Here is a 23,561-nt window from a genome sequence, read left to right as displayed (position 1 = left end):
TCTTGACTCTTCAGACAAGATCATATTGTTTCATGTAATAATGTAACAGCTGACGTTCAGGTGCCAGTTCTTCCAGAGTGAAATAGCTCATGCATTTTGAAAGCATGCAGGTTGTTAATTTGAACTCTGAGCAAGCAATGCTTTTCCGTGTTGATTTTGCTGGGGAATGTTGGGGAGCTCTAATGAGAAGAAATACTGAGAGTTATCTCCAGTGTTGTCTGTCTCTTTGTACAACTGAGATGCTAGATGGTCCTGTCTTTAAGAATAGTCAGTCTGACTTAGAAAATCTACCCTATATATCCTTTTACGTGTCTATGGGATTATTTTACACAGCTGAAGCACATCTAATTGAACAAGAGCTGCAGGGGCAAGTACCTCAGAAGCAGAGTTTACTCTCCTGTTACCCAGGAAAAACTTAGCAGTATATGTTCAGAGCATGAGCAATGATATCTCTGTATAACCATTTGCAGTACTGGAAAGAATTAGTAGTGTGCAAGCACTGGACACAGCAGCTTGCGTCAGAGAGGGTTAAGAGATGTGGTAATAGGATTTATTCTAGGAATTGCCTTTTTTTTTTTTTTTTTTCTTCAGAAAGATCTGCTTGAAGGTGTTTTTGAGAATAAGTAATTTTTGTTGGAATAGGAAAAGGGCAGAAAATCAAGGTTTTTATGCCTCCTGGCAATTTGATGGTCCTCTCTGTACAGCTGGGAACTAATCATCCTCTTTGAACAAGCCATAAAGTGCAAAGTGCAAGCCCTAGAGTGCAAAAGATTGTAATGGACTTCAACAGGCTGCTGCTTCAGGAAGGATTTGCTAGAAGCAGATCTTAATCTTATGTTCCCAGGTTGGTTATGTTTGAAGGAAAGGGACAGCCATAGTCAGTCAGCTGGTGAACCCCAGTTTGCTGCTGCATGTTGGCAGCTGCCTGCATCCTAATACCAAAATTATTAAGGGAATCTGGTCCAGGAATTTTATACACTTTGAATTTGGAAAATTCACATCTTAAGATGGAATCTGAAAGGCACAACCATGTTTCTAATAGAACAACATTGAGTGTTGCTACTGGCTTCAGAAGGAACAGAAACAAACCTCTAATGAAACAGGTTCCAATTGCTAAGAATGAGATTCAGTTATTAAATTTGTTGTGAATCTTTGCCAGTCTTTCAAGTCTAATCCTATTATCTGTTGTTATAGCAACAGGTTATTCGTAATAGGATATCTGGTGATTGGTTTGCCAGAAGTATATTTCACAGCCACAGTATAAGCTCCTTTCTCTTTGGTAGCTACAGGCCACGTTAACACCAAGGAAAAAGGTACCTGAATTTGTTTCACTTCTTCATGTAATTTCTGCTGTGCAGATGACTCTGCAGTTACAGGAATTTTTTCTTTTAACTGTAAGTAACAGAGAATTGCTTTACACTAGAGTAATAAGCCCTTGAGTGTTGGCTTTGTATGATTGTAAACGCAGCTAAGAGCCTTTCATTGAATAATCATATTTTCTGCCAGCTGAGCAGGTCTGACAGCTTTTTCTGTCCAATAATCCATGGCTCCTCCCTAGACCCTCCACTCACGAATTGAAACCCTTCTGTATTTGTCACTTTTGGTTGTTAGGAGTCCCAAGAAAGAGGGGTTGCTAAGAGGAAAGGAAACAGTTTTACAATGCACTACAACTTACTGAAAATTATGCTACAGAGATTAGATGAGTCACGAACATAAGCCTCTTTTGTAGGCAGTGCTATCTCCTGTGAGATAGCAAGAAACCGTTCAGAGTATTCCAGATATCTAATCTTAGCTTTGTTTTCTACCATCTCTTTGTCTCGTGCCCTTATGAACCCAAGTTATTTGGCAGTATAACGTTATATATGGCAAATGCACACATCAAGCCCTAAAAACCTGCCCACATGGTAGAAAAGTTGTCATGGTACAAATCTGTATGTTTCAGGCCTGTCTCCACAAGAAGCATGTCTGCATCAGCACAGCCTCCTTGTGCGTTGAAATACAAGCCAGCAAAAGTTATTCTCTTTTCCTTAACAACATCAAATCAACCTGACAGGCATGTTCCTACTGGTGACATCACCATCAGGATTTTTGCCAGCCCAGGAAGTATTGTTTCCCATAGCGGACATAGATTTGCTTGGAGATCTTTTGTACTATAGACCTAGCAAATCCTGAATAAGCTTGAAGGATTTCCAAACACTAATTACTGTAAGGCATTCACGTGGCTAGATAAACCTGCTGAGAAACTTGCATTATGTGTGTGCCTGTTTCCCACTTCATGCATATTGTGGTTACCTGTGTTGTGGGTCTAATATTTACCATGTTTTTGAGAAGAGATTTTTTTTTTTTGAGAATTCCCCTGAAGAGGAATTCCACTTGTTGAGTTATATAACAAGTGAGAAGTATTTTCACTAATACTGTCTCTGTTTCAACAAGGAATTATTTACCTACTAAATGTTTTTATGAATCCATCATTCATTGCTATAGTCCTTCCTGCTGAAGGCAGAGAGTCAGAAAAAAACACCCGAACCTAACAGAACATTTTATTCTAAAGCTGAGTATCGAAAAGTTCCTGCCTAGGGAACTTTGGGTAAGTCAGGTTTGGAGCTCAATCTGTTTCCCTGCTTAGTTTTACTTCTGAATGGTATGGCCCAGGTAACCTGCTCCAGACATTTCCAGACCTTGGGAAAACCTTGCTTTGCTTTGGCTTTAGAATCCAGCTGCACATCCAGATATGAAACAGCAGTGTTTATTCTTTCCCAGAGCACTCCTTGTAGAGCTCCCAAACACCTACGTTCAGAAGCATTACATTCATCAAGAAACAAACAAAACAACTTGAACTAACACCAGTTTTCATAGGGCAGAGCATGCACTGTGTCAAAACAGCTTGAGGGTGTCTGTCTCAGGCAAGTCCAATGTCAGAAGCAGCAAGAACCAGCAGAGTAGTGGGTGATGTAAGAGAATGTCTTTTTTTTTTTTTCTTCCCAGCTGAGCTATTTCCCTTCTTTTCCTCTCTCCTAGCTCTCAAGATGAGGAATACTGATGCTGGCTTGATATTGGGAAGCATCTTGAGATCTAAGGGATCAAACTGTTTTTTGATGGGAAAACAAAGATCTGGAAACACAGGCCGGTGTAGGTAGAACTCAAATCCATATTTTGATACATAGGTGCCTGGTTTCCTAGGCAGAGAAAGAAAGAATCTGCCCTAGCTCTATGGTTTCTGTTTGCTCTCTGTTTGCTTGCTGTTTGATGAATGCTCTGTGGTGAACAGGGATGATCTGTTTGCAGAGTGTTTTTATTTCCGCCCTTTCAGATGTTTATTTGCATAAAGCAGAAGCTTCATTTCAAAAATATAAAAAATTGGACGGATGCATTTTGCTCCATGACTCACCCCAACCTTGCCATTATGTAAGAAGACACCATTATCCCTCCAAACACATTGCTTTGGTGGGTGGGCCTCTTGGTTAAATTGACATGTCAGGCTTGGGGAATCATTCAGCATTTCGGAAGAGAAGAACACTGTCAACAGAAGATGATCCCAAATAAATGCCAATCACATGCTCAGTGCCCACCCTCTTCCTTTTTTAATTATATTAACTACAGCCTTATTGACTTCTCAGACTTTGGGTGTAAGGCACAAAAGCTGGAAATTAAGGGAATGATTCATTCACAGAAGCAAGATGCACATGGCAGCAATCTCATTCTTCCCCACCCTGATATCCATGCCCATCCCAACTTGAAAAGATTATTCTAATTATTCCAGGTACAGCTATTTACTGGAGGATATCCGAAGGCACATTCTTTTAACAGTTCTTCCCTTAGGCATCTCTGTCTCCTTGGGAGTTTCTTTACCTTGCTGACAAGCTGTAGGATCTGGAGCCAAGTACCTGCATCTTGCTAGTAACCAATTGCTGTGAACAGCGAGTTTGCATTGTTGTATGTACTGCTCTGTATGCTGGTGCTGCTGTATGCTGGTGCTGACACTAATTTGTAACCTTTTTGTTGAGAATACGAATAGACAGATGTGCATGGAGAGCCCTTTACTGGTCTATAGGAGCAATTAGTCAATTCTAGTAGCACGACTGCCACATCAGCTACCTCCTAACATCTTTGCATATCTGCTGTCCTCCATGAGCTTCCTTCTGTCTGCTATAAAGTTGCCTTAAGGGCTGCTCAGACTGTGGAAACCTTTGAAAAGGCTGAGTATGTGCATCTTAAGGTGATATAAACAGGTCCTGTGCAATGCAGGCAATTTGCAGGCATAGGTTCCATGTTTGTTTGTTTTTCCCACAGTTGCCAATTTCTTCCCTTTAGAATCCATATGGAGACCACCTAGGAAGATGCAGTCAGTCTGTCTTTTGGGGAATGACATAGGGCAAGCAGTGAGTGGAACCACTGGGTAGGGCCTGCGTTTCTTGGAACAAGCAAAGACCCCATCACAGAACCAGGAATTATGTATTACTCATCCTTCCAATTACATTATCTTTTCTTCTCCCCTTATGAATGGATCTCGCAATACCTGTGGCCGTGGATATCTGATATTGAGAAGCAGATTGCACAATTGCTGCAGATATACTAGGAAGAAGGAGACTGAGGAATCTTAACCCTTATGTGCAAATTCTTGTGGTCATCCGATGTAATTGCAGCTGTGCAACCATCTGCCTTAGGTCAGGGCTGCGTCTGCTCTGTAAAATCACTGCATACATTTTGTTTGACCTTTACCCAGGCCCTGTTAGTGCTACAGAGAGAGAATTTGGCCATGGTACCGTGACCTGGCAGCTCTTAAACTGTATTGCTGACAGTCATCCCTTTGAAGTTTTGGGCAGGTCACCTTGCTTCACTGTAGCAATTTCCCCAGCTTTAAAAATGGAATAATAATACCTACTCATACAGCTAGAGTAAGTAGATTCCTTTTGCCTTCCGAACATGTCAAGCATTGCACAAGTGTTCATTAGCTGTTCTTACTAACAGTTATTATTATTTTGGGATGTTAGGACAGTGGCACATTGGAAAGGTCCAAAATCCCCACACCAGAGAGATATCATGGAAGCCTACAAGTGCTGTGTTAGTGCCAAGTTGCACAAAGTAGCTTCAGCTAGTCTCACCCAAGGGCCTTAAAAAAGCTGACCAAGCAAGTCTGGCTTCATGTCTCAGGGCCTAAAGGTTAGGGCCTTTATGTTTTCATATCATTCCAACTCATTCTTACTGTTTCATACACAGTTTCACAACTACATAAAACTGTATTATAGGTTTGGTCAGTCTACAGCAGTACACATTTTGTGCAAGTGTATGAAAACTTCTGTGGAGTACGCAAAATTATTTTCTAATCATGGACCATAAAGAATGTAAGTTCTGTGACTTTTTTTTTTTCACAGTCCCATACTGAACAGTATCTATGGGAGAGCAATCGATGATGGGAAATTGTAGCATTCCAGGTATTTTGTTAAGACAAATAGCAATATTTTTTTCCTTGTCTTTGCTGTCCAGGAGATTTTTGGCTACAAAACCCAAGGCTGCCGCAAGGCCTTGTGCATTGCTGGATACATCTTGTCCTGTGGGGCTCTGCTGCTCCTGTTCTACTGGAAGCCAGAATGGGATGTGTGGGCAAACTGCATCCCCTGCAGCTTGGAAGAAGCGGATATTGTATTGCTTAGAACAACAGTAGGTGCCTACTATAATCTTTAAATTAATTCCTAGTATGTAGTTAATTGGAAGGTGAGTTAATTGGAAAGAATCCAGTTAGCTGAAATCTCTCATGTTGTCTATGTCTTGCAGTAATATATTTGGCAGCAGTGAGCTGCAGAACTCTCTGTAGTATTTTACAAATTCTGTCTAAGATGATAACTGGATTTTTGACTGTATTATTTGCTGTCAGCCCTTCCTCCTCCCTTCTACCACCCTTATCTTTTCTACCTTGTAAATCTTGTCTCCAGATTCTAAAGCATCTCTTTGCTTGACTGTGTCCAGGAGGTCTTTCTTCTACCCTCATTTGGCCATCCTAGTGAAGCTGTCCCTCTCTGCTAGAATTTAGACAATGGACCAAACTGAAGATTTGTGTAGCTCTGTCCCCAGCAGTGTCCCAGTGTCCAACAGTGCATGATGAGGGATCAGTATAAGGAAGAGGGCAAGCACAGACTGCTTGCTTTTCATGACTGTATGCCTCTGGTTTCCATCAGTCCTTTCACATGTCCAATAAGGCTGTAGTCCTGCAGATAATGCTTTCAGGTCTGTTATGTTTTGCTAGTTGTTCTTCTATCCATTGAAAACTGTGCTGAAGCTCTGCCACATACCCAAACCCTGATTTCATTTCATGGAAGCTACTGCAAAACTGAAAGAAGCAAACTGAAACTTGATTCTGAATCCCAGCTGAGCCTGAACACTCCAGGAGCTTGGCGGTTTTAGTTTTCTTCAACAAGTTTGATTTTTTATGCTTCAGAGACTCCTGAACAATGGCATGTGCAATTGCAAAATGGAACGTGCTACCATTGTTTTTGAGCTACCTTCTTAAAGGAGCACAACGGTATGCAGTTAGAATCTTGAGTTTTGAAAATCACAGATCTGCCTGTTGCATATTTTATATGGAAACAATCTGCAACCTAATAGGAAGCATATTAGGTTTAATCTCCATTTTTAATCTTCAATTCAGTTTGCATTTTTAATTACCTACTCTCGTGTGTCATTTTAAATGGATTTGCCATGCCAAGCACTTTTCGCACAAATGAGTTTTAAAATGATCCTTCATGTAATTAAACACGAATTGAATCATATTGTACATTCTTTTTATCAGTAAGCTCTCCGAAAATATGCTCTGGGCATTTGGCAATTGCAGATTTCCTTCTTGGGTCCTTTGCATGAAAATGACAGTTTCCCCACCTCCCCCCTTCCTTCTGGTTACATTAGTTCTTAAATGTGATGGCTACTGCTAATGAGAATAGAAGTAACCCTGTCAGCTTGATCCTTGGAGTTCTCTTTTGCCTCACATAAGACCTTCATTCATAATTTATCATCATCTCTGCAATGGCAATATAAGAGCCTATTAACTCACTTTTGTTATTGAAGTTTGACTCACTTTAGTTTAAATAATGAGCACCTGTGCTATTCATTGCTTCCCATCTCAATCTGCATCCCAATGTCTACTAATTCCGAAATCTAAATTAAACATAAATATCAGAAAATAAATGTTATTCTACTCATAATATGTGTTTAAGAAAAGAAGTTCACAAATAATTAAGATGTATAAAAATTCTTAAGGGTCTTCTTTTGAACCTTTAAATTATTCAAAAGTACTCAAAATTTTATATTTCTGCTGTCATTTCTAAGTAACATCTAATAACTCTGCTTTCAGAACCTGGCCAGCTGAGGTAATCAGCTTTTTCCATCTGCCAAAATTCTCACGTACTGAGTATGACATATAAGTCAGTCCCATAGCTGGCTTTAATGCATGTGGTTCAGTGTTTCCATCTGAGACTGAACATGATGGTACTTATTACAGTAGTTGCGCTAATCTCTAAGACTGCACTAACAACACTAGTTATCAGGCAGTTCCAATGTTGAATTTATTTATTAAAAAAAAAAAAAAAAAGCAAGATTATGACCTCACTGTGGCAAAAACTTGTTTAAGGTTACTCTAAGAGAGTCATGGCTTCTACCACATTTACTCCAATGAAGTGTTAACACATGAATGATGGTGAAAAGGTATTATGCCGAACATCCATCTTGCAGTACAGTGCTATATACTTTTTGACCTTCCCTTTATGGTCTGATCACACAATCTCAGATTGTTCTATACTGTTTGCTTGTTTATTGATCATGACCCAGGTGTTCACATTCCACCCTTATCAGCCAAGCACTGGACCTGCGCTGAGTGAATTACTTTGCAGTACTCACATTTAGATAGGACTGTGGTTCTGCTCCCCTTCTGCTGATTTATCTATCAATCACAGGTGCTGGGAGGTTGCTGTTGGCAAGTTCCTTGAAAAAGCTGAGCAGTGTTCTAGAAAGCCTACAGTAATCATTCACTTTAAACTGATGGTGACTTTGGTCTGATTTTGAGGGGAATTGTGACACTTCTCTTTTATATTCATTTAGGATGAATTTCAGATTTATTCACGTAAGAGTGTGACATGGATCTCTGTGTCTGCAGTTATCAAAAGTAAATTGGATTATCCAGGCATTTCTGAAGAAGACTCAATCTTCAACGAAGCCTTAATGAAGCCAAGTTTACAAGTAAGTCAATTACTGCCTGCAGCATCTGGGAGATGACAGCAAATCTCAGCCGGGCTTTATGGAGTAAAAGTGAGCTGTGAAACATATCCAGCTAAGAGACTTGCAGCTTGATAACATAGTGAGCTGTAAAAAGACAAGCTTGGAGAACTGTATTCACCTTTGTAAAAATCCTCTCTTACTACAAAGGGGGATATGCAAAAGAGAGGTGACCTACATTATAAATAGGAGACACTCAAAATGCTGGAGTTGGCCATGAAGAATCAGAGTTTCATATCAAACACTCACTCTTGGCATGAAAATCAAAGAACTTAGGGGTGCCTGTGTGTCTGAAGGGAAACTGAGGAACTCAACATCACAGCTCCAACAGCAACATGAAAGCAGGGATGAATGCAGCTGAGGGGAAATAGAACAGAAAAGTGCCTAGGCAAAACTCTATCATTGTCTCCAGAAATGTTTTATCAAGAAGGCTCTGAAGCATGTTTTTCTTTCTTGCCTTTGTATGCATCAATTTGTGCTTTAAAGTATGTTTGTTGGAGTCATCTCTTAAGCTGCCAACCATTCCTGCAAAAAAATATCCTGGTCTCTGCCAGTTCCATAGCTTAGAAATCCCAGTGAGGCACTGGGGAGAAGGCAGATGATTAATTGATCCAAGCAAATCAGAAGGTCCCTCATGAGTTGAGTAAACGCAATTATCCCTATTTTAGAACAAGTACCGGACAGTGCAGTTATATGTCTTGCTTAGCATCAAATGTTAAATTGGTGTAAGCAATGGGAATGCAATGGTACGTTTGCTAATATCTGCTTCTTGATTAAAGACACTGAATCACTCCACTGGATAACCCATAATATATATTGTTAGCATTTATTTTTGTATCTACAGCAATTTTCAGGAGATATTTTCATTATAAACCCAACTTCAGCTAAGCAAAGCTCTTGCTGGTTTTGCTGTTTTGTGTGACTGTATCTTAATGTACATACGAAAGTTTAGTGCCAGCTAGTTTAATCAACTGGCACAGTATGAAAGTGAAGACTGATTTGTAACATTCTTCAGAGGATTGAATTAGTAACAAAAAAGCCCAATATAGCCCTTAAATAATAGGCCCTTTGAGCAACAGTAGTATCAGTCAAAACATCTAGGTAGAAAAGAACGGATTTCAAGAAGCAAAGAGCAGTTTAATCCTTCACTAGCAATTCAAAAGCTCCTACTTATATGTTAGTTATAAAACCTTTTTGCCTTTTAAGCTGCCTAATTCCACCAAGTATTGTGTAGTGCCTGAGAGCTATCCAAGGAGCTACCTCTGCGGCACGTTGAGTCCCTCATTTCCCAGTCCAGTTTTTAGCATTGCAAATATTGCAGCTCCTTTGCTCCTAAGTACAGACCTCTTGTTAGGTTAATGATTGTGGTTATTGCTCCATTTTGAATCAGGGTATAAGCTGAGTGTAGATTTCATTGGTCTATAATAGTGCTTATTGCACTGGGTAGGCAGAGTCCCCTAGAGCTGCTTTCTTTATTAGTTGTGTGTATAGGTGTATAGCATTGCCTTCTTCCAGCTGATGTGTGAAATACCTTTATCTCTAACAGGCTTTGTTATTATTACACAGGACAGGACAGACTCATTTTGCAAGTCGTAAATGACAGCATGCATTCCTCACAGATAACTGCTCTGCAAGTGCTTAGCATTAGCAGTGATTCAGGAGCTATCCTGGAATGGCCTTTCTTGTCTCTTGGCATATCTGTGAGCAGGCCTGGGAATATTTGTGTTTGCTGAGTTTCAACTATCCTTGTCCTTGCTTTATTTTGCAGGTGAAAAGTATCCAAGTGCAAAAAATCCGCTATGTTTGGAATATCTATGCAAAACAGTTCCAGAAAGTTGGGTGAGTTCCATGCACTGGTTACATGAGCTACATGGTTACAAGAATGTCAAGCTTCTTTGGAATAACACCCTAAGGAAAACATTCCATTTACATTTTAGAGCCCTAGAAGACCACCACACTTGTTCAGCTATACATGCCAAATTTGGTTCTGGTCTCACCTGCAATGAACAGAATATCAGGTACATATTTTAAGCACTCTGAATGCATATGGATTTCAAAAAGATTTAAATTTAATGCTGCTAGCGCACTTTTCTTGAGCTTTATGTATATACATTAATAAGCACATAATTTTAGATGAAATGACCATACGTGCAAAAATTGAATGAAAAGTGCTAGAGAATGTTGTGTGTTCCTTGTCAAAGTTTTTAAAATACTGTTCTCCATCAGGAAATATCTATGTCTTGTAATTAACTCTGAGCAGTTCTTGTTTGCAACAGGAGAAAGCCTCCATGAGACAGTGCAGATTAGTTGTGTGTGTGCTTTTTCAGTAGGACTCCATGTAACTATATTGAATGTATAAATTATTTAATTCTGGTCATTGAATTTATTCTAACAAACTACTGTATCATTATAAAATGTACTGATTGGGTACCCCTGAAACTGCTAAATACAGAAATGACATTTTGTTGATTAAATATTGAAAATACAGCTCCTGACATTAGCTCACGTTGAAGCTTTCATTCAAGTCATGCTATGATTAACTTTATGCAGAATTTTTTGTTTTCAGATCATTTCTTTTTAGGTGCAGGATTCTTTATTTTATGGTGCTTCAAAGGCGTTTTTGCATGTTAGAAACATTTGCCTAATGGCTGTGTTATACCTCTTGTCTTTTTGAGTAGATTTCACGGATGCGGTAATCTTTTTTGACATAAACACTGTAAGGAGTATTAATTTTTTTTATCTTTTTTCTTGGAAAAATATCCTCACAGACTTTACATTAGGATTGATACAAGCTCTTTGGACTATTGAAAGCTGCAGCTTCTTGAGCAAGCTATATCGTCACTGTTTTATCTGTAAGTCATGTATCTTTATCCCATGCAGGAGAGCGATATGTGGGCCAAACAGTATTGATGTTCCAGTGATCCCTATTTGGAAACTACTCATCAAAGAGGTTCAACATTTCTGTTGCTTTTATTCTTAAGGCTACTTGGGGAGACAGAGTATGCATATAGAATAAGATGGACCCTATGTCTGAAGTAGCTTCCTAGCAGTCACCCATCAAGCACACTATTTTTTCATATCCTGTTTATAAAATCACCATTAATTCATTTCTTCTCCATTATTCCAAATGCTCCATCCCCATGCCTGTGTCCTAGGAGCTCATTCTGTTGGCCTTACAAGGGTCAGTGAATGTTTACAAGCTGTGCTGAAAATCAAACCTTCCAGGCAAAGGCTGTCTCTTAATCAGCAGAGATGAAGTGAACAGCACTTGCTGGCACATGCCTACAGCTGCAGAGAGATCCAATGAGCTCATGACTCTGGGCATAGCATTGCGTAAAGCACCAATATTCCTTTCTAGACTGCAGCTAGTTGTACGTGTGCCCTAAGCAAGGTGGAGGTGGTGCTCATGGTATGTGAGCTCCATGCTTGCTTCACAACCTGATCTCCTCTCACCTCTGTTACATTTCTTGTAAAGAGCAGAGCAAAGCAAGGACTAGGTTGAGCCATTTCATTTCTCAAATAGCATCCTTCTTAGTCCAGATTATTTGGCCCTTTCTTTCAGTGGAGATGGGCCAGAGTGATTAGACGGAAGCCACTGCTAACAAAATCAGAAAGAGGGTGGGGAGACTCAATACTTACCTCAATAGCTTTTATTCTAGCCCACCTCCAGCAGAATGCTTTCTGGGTATCCTGGAGTCATTTAAATGTGGCTAACTCTTGAGTAATGCTCCCTCTCCAAACAGGTCTTGAATCCATTTTACGTGTTCCAGCTGTTCAGTGTGTGTCTGTGGTTTGCGGAAGATTACATGGAATATGCCACTGCCATCATAATCATGTCTCTCCTCTCAATTTCTTTGACTGTATACGAACTTAGACAGGTAGGTGAGACATCTCACCTTTCTCCACAAGGAAGTCTTATTTCTAATGTCTGGGAAAGCCCAATATGTTACAACATGCATATGTACTGTGCCCTGAGAGTTACTCAGAGGTTTAGTCTCGTGACATTATGTAGTAGCAGGTGCAGTGGCCTGGCCTCCTAGTCATAATAATCTTTGTGTGGTACTTTACCCACATCCTGCCTTCCCCATTCCAGTGCTTTGCTTTGTAACCTTTTGTTACACCTTCTTCATAATTAGGGTGGGGAGTTTCTTTCTCTGTATGATTGTACAGTTCTTGGCAGGGACAGACCCCAGTTTATGAGGGCTCTCATAACCACAAATAACAGAAGGGAATAATTGCTAGTGGATGAATTGCATCATGTAAGATGTAACACTTTTTTTTTTATGTTCTCCTTTAATTTATAGCAATCAGTTAAACTGCACAGACTGGTTGAGTCTCATAACAACATCATGGTCACTGTCTGCAGAAATAAGGAAGGTAACTCCTGCACACTTCTTTCTTCAATGCGTTTCATTTCTGTAGCAACGTATATCAAAACCGAGAATATGTAGTATCAAATTCCTTCCAGAGCAGTTTCCTCTATTGTCTCTCAACCTTTTTAACTAGCTTCTGCAGATTGGTTTAGTTTGACCTAGAAGTATGTTGTGGCACATCAATCATATTCATAATTGCATGAGCACAGCCTTAGCAAAAAATTATCAGGAAAACGATGCCATTTTTCTTAAAGCTGTGCTGACAAAGCCAACCACATAACCACTTAGTGGGTATGAGTCCACCTAATTGCTGCATACAAAGTCTGTTCATTGTCATGGTATTTGGAGAACAATCCAGAAAGAGGGAGTCAAAGTAAGAAATGTCAAAGTAAGAAATGTAGATCCAAGCTTCAGGACATTGGAATAGCAGCTATGATTTGGGGTATGGGGAGATAAAAATAAGTTCTGCAGTTTGAACTGGTGCCTAGACTTTTCTTAATATGGAATGTTGTATTCTTAGGTCATTCTTGCAGTCCATTGTTTATCAGCCATTATAAAGAAGTAATAATATGTTCAACTGGTAGCTCCTTGTACTTTTCTTTGTAACACAGAGAAACATGCAAAGCACAAAGTTTCCTTTACATGTCACCTGCAGGTTTCCAAGAGCTGGAATCGCACCATCTTGTTCCTGGAGACCTTCTGGTTCTGAAAGAGGGCAAAGCCCTTTTGCCTTGTGATGCCATCCTGATCAGTGGGCAGTGCATAGTAAATGAAAGCATGCTGACAGGTACAGCTTGTCCCTCCCAGGCTTACCATTAAAACATCATCATGGCCCTGTGGTTTCAGGCAGTGGCACAGGACATACAGCATTAGCATTATCATGTATCATCCTTATTATGAGATAGTCCATAGCTATCCTAGAAGGACATTCTTTGGAATGTTTGCTATGAAAAAGACTATACAATAGTTATTCCCAGCAACAATAGATTCCTATCTTCTCTAACTAGACAAGATGAACTTTGGGAAGAGCTGCTCATCCTTTTCTTCCCTTCTGGGGTACAATATTTAGGAAGCAATACTTAAACTAGAAAGAAAGGAAGGGCAAACAGTGAAGGAGAATGAACAGGACAGGAAAAGAAACAGTAGATATGGAAAAAAAGCTGTTCCCACACAGGCACCCAGTCCATTCAGACTGTAGAGATTTCTCTGAATGTTTCATCCTGACTGCTGAAATGTCTCCAACCAGCTGGAGTATCTGTCTCAATCTGCATACGCTTAACTCACATTCATATGATAGCAGTGGAGACTATACCAGGTGGGAGAGTTCATGGAAAAAAAGATTTTCGGTGCAGGAGTTGTTCATAGTCCTGTTTCTTGTCTTCAGATTTGGTCCCAGTCTGAATCAAACCAAAATCAACAGTTCTGAAATTTCAATATAAATGAGAAATTCCAGAACCCTCTTTTGTTTAGAAAGCCCAAGATACCAGATATTCAATAAAAGTATTTCTGCTTCTTCCCCTGAGTGTATCTGCTCTGACACAAATAGGATATTTGTCAGCTGTCAAGCAGTGAGCTAAAGGCTCTCATTTTTCTTAGAAATGGGAAATAGCTAATGTCACGTTAAATCGGCATGAGGCAATAATGTAGTGGCTTGTACCTGGAGGTCAAACTAGGTGAACAACTTGTGGCCATCAACTGGAGTCATGCAACACCAGTTAAGGTCTCTGTTCAAGTTTCTGTATCTACAGCCAGGGTTCCAAGCCCTTGGGCTGTTTTAATTTCTCGGACTTAAAAGAAGTTATTGTACTGATGCAAAGGAGAAATTTTCTCTGGCAGGATCTGTTCTTTGCTTGATAGGCTGCAAATTCCTATTCACTCTGAAGATGTGACGATATAAAACTAACATTTCTCTAAACTGGTTTCTCTAGTAAATATGTTTGCTGTCTATCTAGATACTTTACTGACTTCAAAGTCAGCAGGTTAATTTTAAGGTGTACTGCATTTTTCCTTATCTGAGATAATCTTCCCTAGGAGAAAGTATTCCTGTAACAAAGACCCGCTTACCCCAAGCTGATAACTTGAAGCCCTGGAGAATGCACTGTGCAGAGGACTACAAAAAACATGTCCTCTTCTGTGGAACAGAGGTCATACAGACCAAGGGAGATGACAGAGGAGTAGCGAAAGCTGTGGTGCTGCGGACTGGTCAGTCAACACTTCAGTTTGCTTTTCCTTTAATGCTTTTTCTTAACGCAACAGAGTCTGACTTAAAGTTCTCTGGTGCACCTTAAGTTAAAGGAGTTAACCCAAATTCACAACAGTCAGGTGGGGAACTGATACCCTAGGCTGGGCTAAGCTATTATGCATTGTTTCAGTTTGCTTGGCATAACTTTTACAAAAACCATTAGCATTGTGGCTACAAAGAATAATCTTGCTTTGCTTCTGAGATGTTGAAAAAATCCTCCTGCTTGTGACAATTTTTTTCTATACTCTGCAGAGTAGTTCATATACAGTAAAATGAAGGATCTGGGCCTTCTTTCTCAGTTACATATATTTTGAGTTATTTCAAAATCCTACATTTTTTTCTTAGTGAATTTTTGGAAATTCACTCATTTTTTGGAAATTCACTAATGATTTTTCTTTTTCTTTGCAGGTTTCAATACAGCCAAAGGAGACCTGGTGAGGTCTATTCTCTACCCTAAACCCATGAACTTCAAGCTGTACAGAGATGCCCTTCGGTTCCTGATGTGCCTCATAGCATTTGCAGCCATTGGAATGATCTACACAGTGTGTGTATTTGCACTTAATGGGGTGAGTTACTAAATGCAGGAGAAGTACTCACAGCCAGCTTAAAGAGACTTGAACTTGAGTGGCTTCATATACATTTATATATAAAAGTATGATTCTTTCCACTTTAGTATATGAGGCAACTGTCTTTGTGACACCACAAGCTCTTAGATATTAATTTTAAGGTGCCAAAACCTACCGTGTCTCAGTTTTCATTTCTTCTGAGTTCTTAGCAAGGTGTGAGCATTGCGTGTCTTATAAATCAGTAACCTTCTGAATAGTGTCTACCTCTTTATTCATGTATTGTCTACCCTGTGCTCGCTAATACATAGAGCAAACACATATGATTGGCAGAATGCTTCCTAGATCTCTGAAAATGGGAGAGCTCAAGAGCTTAGCACTTCGCAATTATCTTTTAGAGAGTTCTTGTGGCACTTTTTGTACATTCTTAGAAAAATCTTCAGTCAGTCATAGGTTCAGACACAGACTAGCGTGCCATTGTGAAAAGGCAACTTTCCTAAAACTTCAGTTCAGATGAAAGACCCATATATCCCTATCCACCGTCTCTGACACTAACTGGTATTAGATGCTTGTGGAAAGAGGTTATAAAGAACCAAGTATAGAACAGTTCTTCCTTGGTATAGTTTTCTGGCTTCTTGAACAGAAAGGTTTAAGAATTCAGTAAGCCGTCAATTGTGTCTAGATCGTCTAGCTTTAATAGCTACTGAAAACCCCCCAGAGTCTAGTTTAATAGATTTTTAAATTAATTTATGCCTTGGCCTTGACAACACCTGTGGCAGTGATTCGCACAGTTTCATTATGTACTGTGTAAAGATGTTTTTAAACCTACTTTCTGGTAAATCACTGAAGGCACTGTAGATTGTTGTTTTTGAGAAGCAGCAAATAGCTGCTTTCTATTTGATGTTTCCGTACTGTCCATGACTTACAGATCCTTGTCCACCCCTTCAGCTTCTTTTCTTCCATATTATAAAGCCCTGAACAGTACAGGTATAAAAATACATCCCCAAAATTTACTGATGTTATAAAGAGCTCCCTATTTCCTTCTGCACTTTTTTTTTTCATATCTTTGTTTAGTCATTTGTATAGTGGGCAAACCTTCACTTAGTAATCACTAAGCTTAATATCCTTGAGAGCTTTTGGGAAATAACTTTTGAAATCTAAGTGTCTTGTATCCATTGAGTCACTCACCCACATCACAACTTATTTTCGCAGAGTTCTCTAGGAGGTTTATGGGGCATGAATTCCCTCTGTGAAGACTGTGTTAGCTCTTCTCTAATATGCTATATTCATTGGGGTCTATTAATTCTATATGGTAATTTTAATCAAGTTTTTCAGTGTAGAACTAAGAGTTGCTGTATCAGGAAGCAGCAAGGGCCAGCTGTTCCCTAGGGGAAGGCAAGCTAGGAGCCAAGGGTGACCAGAGCACAGGCAGTGCTGTCACCAAACAGGGCACAGTCACACAGCATCTGAACATGGTGGGGGGAGCTGGGTGATAGTTAAGTGCCTATCAGCAGCCCCAGGCAAGGTGAAATGGTAAATAATCCAGACAAACTATTCAGAAGCAGGAGAAGATAGGACAAGACAAGACTGCAGCACCATCTAAAAGTGGCCATCCAGGAGACAGTGCTAGCAGCAGGTACACCCAAAATGTAGCTGAGATATGGACTCCCATATAGGTCGCTAAATCTCTGGAGACTGCCTGACACTTTTAAAAATACTTCACTTATTCTCATGTCGTGTGTCAAGGTCAGTCTAAGAAATAGTCATATACTGTAAACAACAATTGAGCAATTTTGAAAACCTAATTGTTCTAGAACTTTTAAAAAAACTTCCCAGAAATCATTTCATACATTGATAATTATCTGCCAATGGAAAGCCAAAACGCTGAGTGGCAAGGTTGATTCTGCAGAAATTAAATTCCCCTTGGGATGTCAAAGAAAGTGTGCTTAAGAGCATAGCTTAGTGTCTGCTCTGAAGCTTTTACTTTTTATAGACCCTCTTCCCATTTTGTAGTATGTAAAATACATGCTGATGTTATCACAGTAGCTGAAACTCTCTTGTCAGACTGGTGTAAGATTCAGTCACTATACACTACATTCTTTCTCTTCTGTGACTGTGTTTATCTGAAGGTGATAAGTGCTTCATTCTTACATAAAATAGATACAGATTAGTATCAAACTGGAGCTTTCTGTGGTCTGAAGCAGTATCAATGAAGGGAGAATGAGAACATGATGAAAATTCAGCACATCAAAAGCAGCATGGTTTATGGTCAAAACTCCAAGCTCAGAAGCAGTAATAATAGAACTCTAGTGATGGTTTTCAGATCCATCTGAACTGCAAATTGGGTTTAGTCTGCAGTGTCTCTGTCCTGGGACCCCAATTTGAAATGCATTTGATCCTTTAGTAGTTAGTGATACTGACTGCCAAGAATAACAGTGCCAACATTCAGTGCACTGGCAATCAGTTTAAGACCAACTTCTTATGCTTTCAATTTAGAGATTACTTTTTAAAATGTAATTTTTACTTCCATGTCTCTTCCTGCACATAAAAGCAATTTCCTTTGTGCCACCCTTTTTACCACTGTCCCATATCTCACCGTCACGCTAGTATGGAGCCCAGAGCTATGTCTGTAGGTGGCTGGATGAATGACCATAAAAATGGCAGTTTCTTGTGTGCTGCCCGATGGTGAGCTGGGCTTGACTGAAGGTGATGCAATAGCATATCTGGCACATTTGAACTCATGTGCTTTACAGGAGACTGTGAACTTTGGCAGGTTTGTTGACATGGATAGTGAGGGAGGGTCTGAAGGCTGCTCTTAAGGCTGCATTAAGCCCTTTGGTTAAATCAAAACAATTCATTTCTGAGGGAGATGAATATGTAATGTACCATGGGCAGAAAACACCAGAGCATGAAACACCTGTAGTGCAGGGGAGGAGAGATGAGAGCTATACTCAGGCAATCCAAGCAGCACTCCTTGCTATCTTCTTGCTGATAATTGTCTTTGATTTTATGTCAGGAGGAGGCTGGAGAAGTAGTGAAGAAAGCTTTGGATGTTATCACTATTGCTGTCCCCCCAGCCCTGCCAGCTGCCTTGACCACAGGGATCATTTATACCCAGAGGAGGCTGAAGAAAAAGGGCATCTTCTGCATCAGCCCACAGAGGATCAACATGTGTGGACAGCTGAACCTCATCTGCTTTGACAAAGTAACTTCTATGAGTTGGTTACTCTTGTGTTAGCAATGGGAGCAATGCTAGCTGTGGGAGGGTATGGGTTTTGGTCAAGCATTTTTCAGATTGTTGTCTGAACAGACGTTGTGCATTGTTGTTTTTCTTGGAATCTAGGAACTGGCTGGTAGCACTTTTGCTCTGCACCGTGCTGGCATTTCTGAACAGTAACTTTTTAAAATATGTCTTGCTTTTTATTCCTCTTGGAGATCTCATGTGTGAATTTTATTTAAATGTACATTTTAACTTAGACCGGCACCTTAACAGAAGATGGCCTGGATCTCTGGGGCTTGCTGCCCTCTGAAAGAAATTGGTAAGGCTCTTTGACAACCAATGGAAGTTAAATTTGGTAGAGTAGTGACCAGATTCTCCTCTTGGATATATGAACAAATCTAAAAGACTGTTAATGTCAAACAACAGTTAGAAGTTCCCCATGTTTAAACTACCAATATTATTTCTGTAGCCTTTGGAAAATGAGTTGGTTGCCTCATCCCATAAAAAGATGCAGCCACTATTGTCAGCATTAGGCAGAGCACACACGGGCAGGGTATTCTGCAGTAGACATGCTAGGTTAGCTTTCAAAGCTGCAGCAGTGCCCCAACCCTTCACGACAAGAAGACCCTGTTACCCATGAGATGGGCACTGCAGGAACTGAGTGGCAATGTTTTTGCCCATTTACATTTCCAGAAGTGTGCATGCACAAAGATGCTCATACTTGTATGAGCCTCACAGCTCGAATCCTTGCACAAACCTTAAGTAAGATGTTTCAGAATAATCTGTTTCTCCATCCATCCCAATTGGCTCTTAAGCATGCAGAATATACCTATTCTGAACATGTGTATCCTAGCCAGGGATGTGCATGAAAAATAGCTTCTGGGGGAGGACTAGTCCCCAGAAACACGCTTATTGTCTGATCACAGGATAGGACTTCAACAGTCTCCTTAAGTTTTTTTTTTTTTTTTCTTTTTCTGTTAGTCGCATGTGTTTGGTGTTCTCTGATGGTATTTTTTATGTCTTTTGTGTCAGTTTCCAGGACTTTCACAGTTTCCCAGCAGACCACAGCCTACCTTGGGGCCCACTGTTCAGAGCAATGGTGGTTTGTCATTCACTAATTGTTTGGGAGGGCAAGATCCAAGGAGACCCACTGGATGTGAAAATGTTTGAGGCAACTAACTGGGTAATGCTGCGCTTTGCTGTTATGCAAATAGTAGTGGGGAGTTTTGATATTCTTGCGAAGGAGAAATATCTCAAGCTGTTCCATGCAAATAGCCACTTCCCACACATAAGTAAAACAGTAAGTAATAAGTAATCCCAGAAGGGATACCACATGCTTAGGCTTTTAGAGAAATGTTCCTTGTTTCTGCCTAGAGCTTTCACCCCAGGGTACTCTGAGCATTTAAATCATTTGACTGCAAGTGGCAAATATCATGCAAACCCTACTGAAGTATTAACTCTGATTGTGGCTGCTGCCAGATGACAGGAAGCCCCAGATGTAACTTACATGTAGATGCAGACTGGTTTTATGGAGCATATAACAGATTTCTGCTAGCTTTGAATGGGATACAATACTTTGACCTTTGTTAGAGCTCTGTCGATGAGGAGATGTTTCACATAGGCATGGGATTTCAAACCTAAAGCTGGTAGAAGGCCTCACAGCTGGGAAAGAACTCCTACAGTTGTGGAGTAATGAGAGCAGAGTAAAAGCAGTAGCTGTCAAAGCACTCTGTTTCATTCTCTGTCCTATTACCTATAAATGCCATCCATGTCCCTGTTTACTATCTGATCAATTGAAGAAAAAATGAACATTTATGAAAAACTGAAAGGCTGCAAATGTCAGATGGGTAAGAGAAATAGTCAATAATTACCTGGTAGAAGATAATAGCCAGAAGCCACTGCTGATGTAAGACAAGATTCAGGGCTGGATTAGCTGACAACACCCATACTTAACACCTGTCTGTTTTGTATTTGCAAAATATGTAAAACAACCAAGTTTCATGGAATGAACTATCCAGTAGTGACAGGAATTTGAGTTTTTGGTTTGGTTTGACATTTTTTTTTTTTTTCTTCACTGGGGCATCACTTCACCATCTCAGCCTTAGGCAGAAACGAATAATTGTGTGCCCTTTGACACCATAAAATATTTTTATTCTCACAGTCATGTTGTGATGATTAAAAAAACAGCTGATGTGTTGAAGATTTCAAGAGCAGTGAATGCTGCTTTCTACATTAACATAATTTTTTAATTATTATTTTTCCACTGGGTCTGTTATATCAAAGGATTTGTCAGGGAGATAACACAACATATTTTCTGTGCAGGAGTACAGCAGTATCTTAGTGAAGTTGGTGAAGCTCTAGATTTGATTGCCAAGGGAGGCGTTGAGTTATCCCTTACAGAAGCTTTTAGTGTGAGGTCAGACAAACCTCTATCAAGAATGAGTAAGATACCTTGTTCTGAGGGAAGGAAAGGCTCTAAATAATTCCCTAAGATTCCTTTCAGCTTTGCTGCTATGATGTAAAAGATTTTTGTCTTTCAATACACAGGTGATAGATGATTCCAGCAAACATCACATTGAAGGTCAAGGATCCACACATGCCACAGTTGTTAGACCTGGACCTAAAGCCAGCAGTGTAAGCTATTTGCAAGATTCCCATTCATGATCAAGTTAAACTGTTAGATAAGAGTTACCTTTTAGTAGAGAAATGTTTAGTTGTCCTAGTCCAAGACATCTCTTCCACACTTTGTCTTGCATAGACTTCCTGCAGGGAGATCACCATGCTCTCTCTGATGAAGAAGAGATGCCAGGAGGAGCTTGCTGCTCACATTAGAAGCAAGGATTTGAGCAGATGTTGCTAGATGACAGATTGTCCAGTCCAGGAAATTATCTCTTCTGGTGGCTTCAGACTCAGTCCAGTCTCAGCTGAGTGGTGATCATCTCTAAAGCACTTGGGGCTGCAGTGGGTTCCAGCACCTGATGTCAGGTCTTTCCCAGTGATGCACAACAAGGGGCTGGCTTTCAGATGTCTTTTTTTTCTTTTGCAAGACCAGTGTAAAACCTAGCACAGTCTTGTTAAAGAAATAGGGTTAGTGAGTTCCTTCTAGGAAATTATATCTAAGTCTGCTAAAACTGTCAGTGAACTTTTCCTATTGCTTGACCTAAACATATCTGTACAAATTTCACCCATCTTTTCTAACCCCATTCTGACAAATCAGTCCATCATATATGGTTAGCTTTACAGCATGGTTCAGAGAACTCAGCTCCTTTGGACAGAGTTTAAAACCCATGCTGCAATATCTAATCTGCTTGCTTTTCTCCTAGGCCTCTGTGGAAGGAGTTATCATTTTACACCAGTTTCCATTTTCTTCAGCTTTGCAGAGAATGTCTGTCATTGCTCAGGAAATTGGTGGGGAAAAACAGGTCTTCACAAAAGGGGCTCCAGAAATGGTAGCCACATTATGCAGAGCAGAAACAGGTAACTAACATTTGTAAATGCTTCCTAGAAACATATACGTAGAAATGGCTTTGATGGTGTGTTGAAGTAGAAGGTCCAAATGAGATTTCTGGGTCTAAGACCTTATACCTCAGCCTGAAAAGTTAGAGACTGGCTGCTGTGCTTCAAGTCTAAGGCTAAGTTTCCATATGACCCTTCTCAGGGCTAACAGACAACAGCAACTACCAACTGTTGTACAAAGTGTGCAGTTTCTGCTGGAATAAATATCTGAAAGAGTAGTCTACTAGTCCAGTATACACCAAAAAAAAGTTTTATTTTCTTTCCAAACCTTGGGTAGGCAGCTAGAAGAGCACAGCTCATTCATGACACCCTAGAATAAGGTAGGTCTTTGCAGAATAGCTTAGGATCCTCAGTGCAGAGTGGCAGAGGAGACACAATGATTTTCTTATTGATCAAAGCTCGTTTCAGCACCTCTATTTAATGCCCTTGCCCTACTGGTGGTATCTAGTTGTACCTGTTCTCTGGGAAGGAACCTTCCCTTCTCCAAAACCATTCTATTTTTATTAGAGAGCAGTCTAATGCCCTGATGAACTGTCTTTTCCTCTTTTCACAGTCCCATCGAACTTTGAAAGCAAGCTTCTGTTCTACACAGCACAGGGCTTTAGGGTCATCGGACTGGCATGTAAGTCTCTACAGACAGGGAGGCAATCTACTGATCTAACAAGGTAAGCAGTAGGCTGCTTCTTATCAGCAACGTTCAGCCATGAGCCCCACGTAATACCGTTACCACAAAGCCTCTGCTAGGAGCAGGGCTGTAGTACAGATAGTTTTGTTAGACTCAGGCCAAAGAGAATCTGATTTAAATCTGGATATATGTCTATCTGAGAATGAGTAGAGGGCACTTCACTACCCCATGCTTACAGCACATGCCTAGAATCTTTACACATTTCTTCAACATAGGAGGTTTAAGCCTAGTACACCCTTCTCTCAGTCCATCATTTCTACCAATGTCTTTGCATATTTATCCAGGCTTTCAGCCAAAGCGGTCTCTCTCTCTCTCTCTCTCTCTCTCTCTCTTTTTTTTTTTTTTGGGGGGGGGGGGGGGTTGTTTTGTTTTGTTTTGTTTTCCTGGCTCCTTGATTAAGCAAAGGCAACAGATGACCCCCATAATGCTATCTATTCTCTAGCCCAGTCAAAGTTAGCAGACCATCTTCTGCTGCTGTCTTGGTCCACTCCTTTAACATTATAGCTTTAACTTTCTATAGCTTCTAGAGAAGTCAGCAAATTCTTCTGCTACTCTCATGGAGCTAATTTTACACAGGCCTCACTCAAAAACACCTCCATATGAGTCTGTAGGCTCTTTACCCAAATCCCTCTAGCTCTTGCTTGTGATACTCCAGAAATACCACTTGTGAAACATTCATAGTTACTTGGTGCATGTGTTGTCC

The 23,561-nt window shown here is 40.2% G+C and overlaps 1 protein-coding gene across 3 annotated transcripts in view; it reads left to right on the top strand.

Annotated features, from left to right (window-relative positions):
- LOC101794117 (probable cation-transporting ATPase 13A4) overlaps positions 1-23,561 on the top strand; it is a 42,124-nt gene that overhangs the window by 2,502 nt on the left and 16,061 nt on the right. Inside the window, exons 2-17 of one of the 3 annotated variants that reach the window (XM_072042208.1) lie at positions 5,485-5,658; positions 8,086-8,223; positions 10,028-10,098; positions 10,197-10,277; positions 11,140-11,209; positions 12,003-12,137; positions 12,564-12,636; positions 13,288-13,419; positions 14,664-14,834; positions 15,283-15,440; positions 18,454-18,642; positions 18,915-18,976; positions 19,690-19,957; positions 21,205-21,291; positions 21,981-22,134; positions 22,727-22,838. In XM_072042208.1, the coding sequence (XP_071898309.1) occupies positions 5,485-5,658; positions 8,086-8,223; positions 10,028-10,098; positions 10,197-10,277; positions 11,140-11,209; positions 12,003-12,137; positions 12,564-12,636; positions 13,288-13,419; positions 14,664-14,834; positions 15,283-15,440; positions 18,454-18,642; positions 18,915-18,976; positions 19,690-19,957; positions 21,205-21,291; positions 21,981-22,134; positions 22,727-22,838 (2,075 nt within the window). Of the gene's footprint in view, positions 1-5,484; positions 5,659-8,085; positions 8,224-10,027; positions 10,099-10,196; positions 10,278-11,027; positions 11,112-11,139; positions 11,210-12,002; positions 12,138-12,563; positions 12,637-13,287; positions 13,420-14,663; positions 14,835-15,282; positions 15,441-18,453; positions 18,643-18,914; positions 18,977-19,689; positions 19,958-21,204; positions 21,292-21,980; positions 22,135-22,726; positions 22,839-23,561 lie in introns of those variants that run through there. The other 2 variants (XM_005014317.6, XM_072042209.1) reach the window with 2 other exon arrangements.

The sequence above is a fragment of the Anas platyrhynchos genome, chromosome 9 (genome assembly GCF_047663525.1).
Source record: "Anas platyrhynchos isolate ZD024472 breed Pekin duck chromosome 9, IASCAAS_PekinDuck_T2T, whole genome shotgun sequence".
In the NCBI taxonomy this organism is placed as follows: domain Eukaryota; kingdom Metazoa; phylum Chordata; class Aves; order Anseriformes; family Anatidae; genus Anas; species Anas platyrhynchos.
Note: the sequence above shows the minus strand (reverse complement) of the source record. Positions and strands in the feature narration are given on the sequence as shown.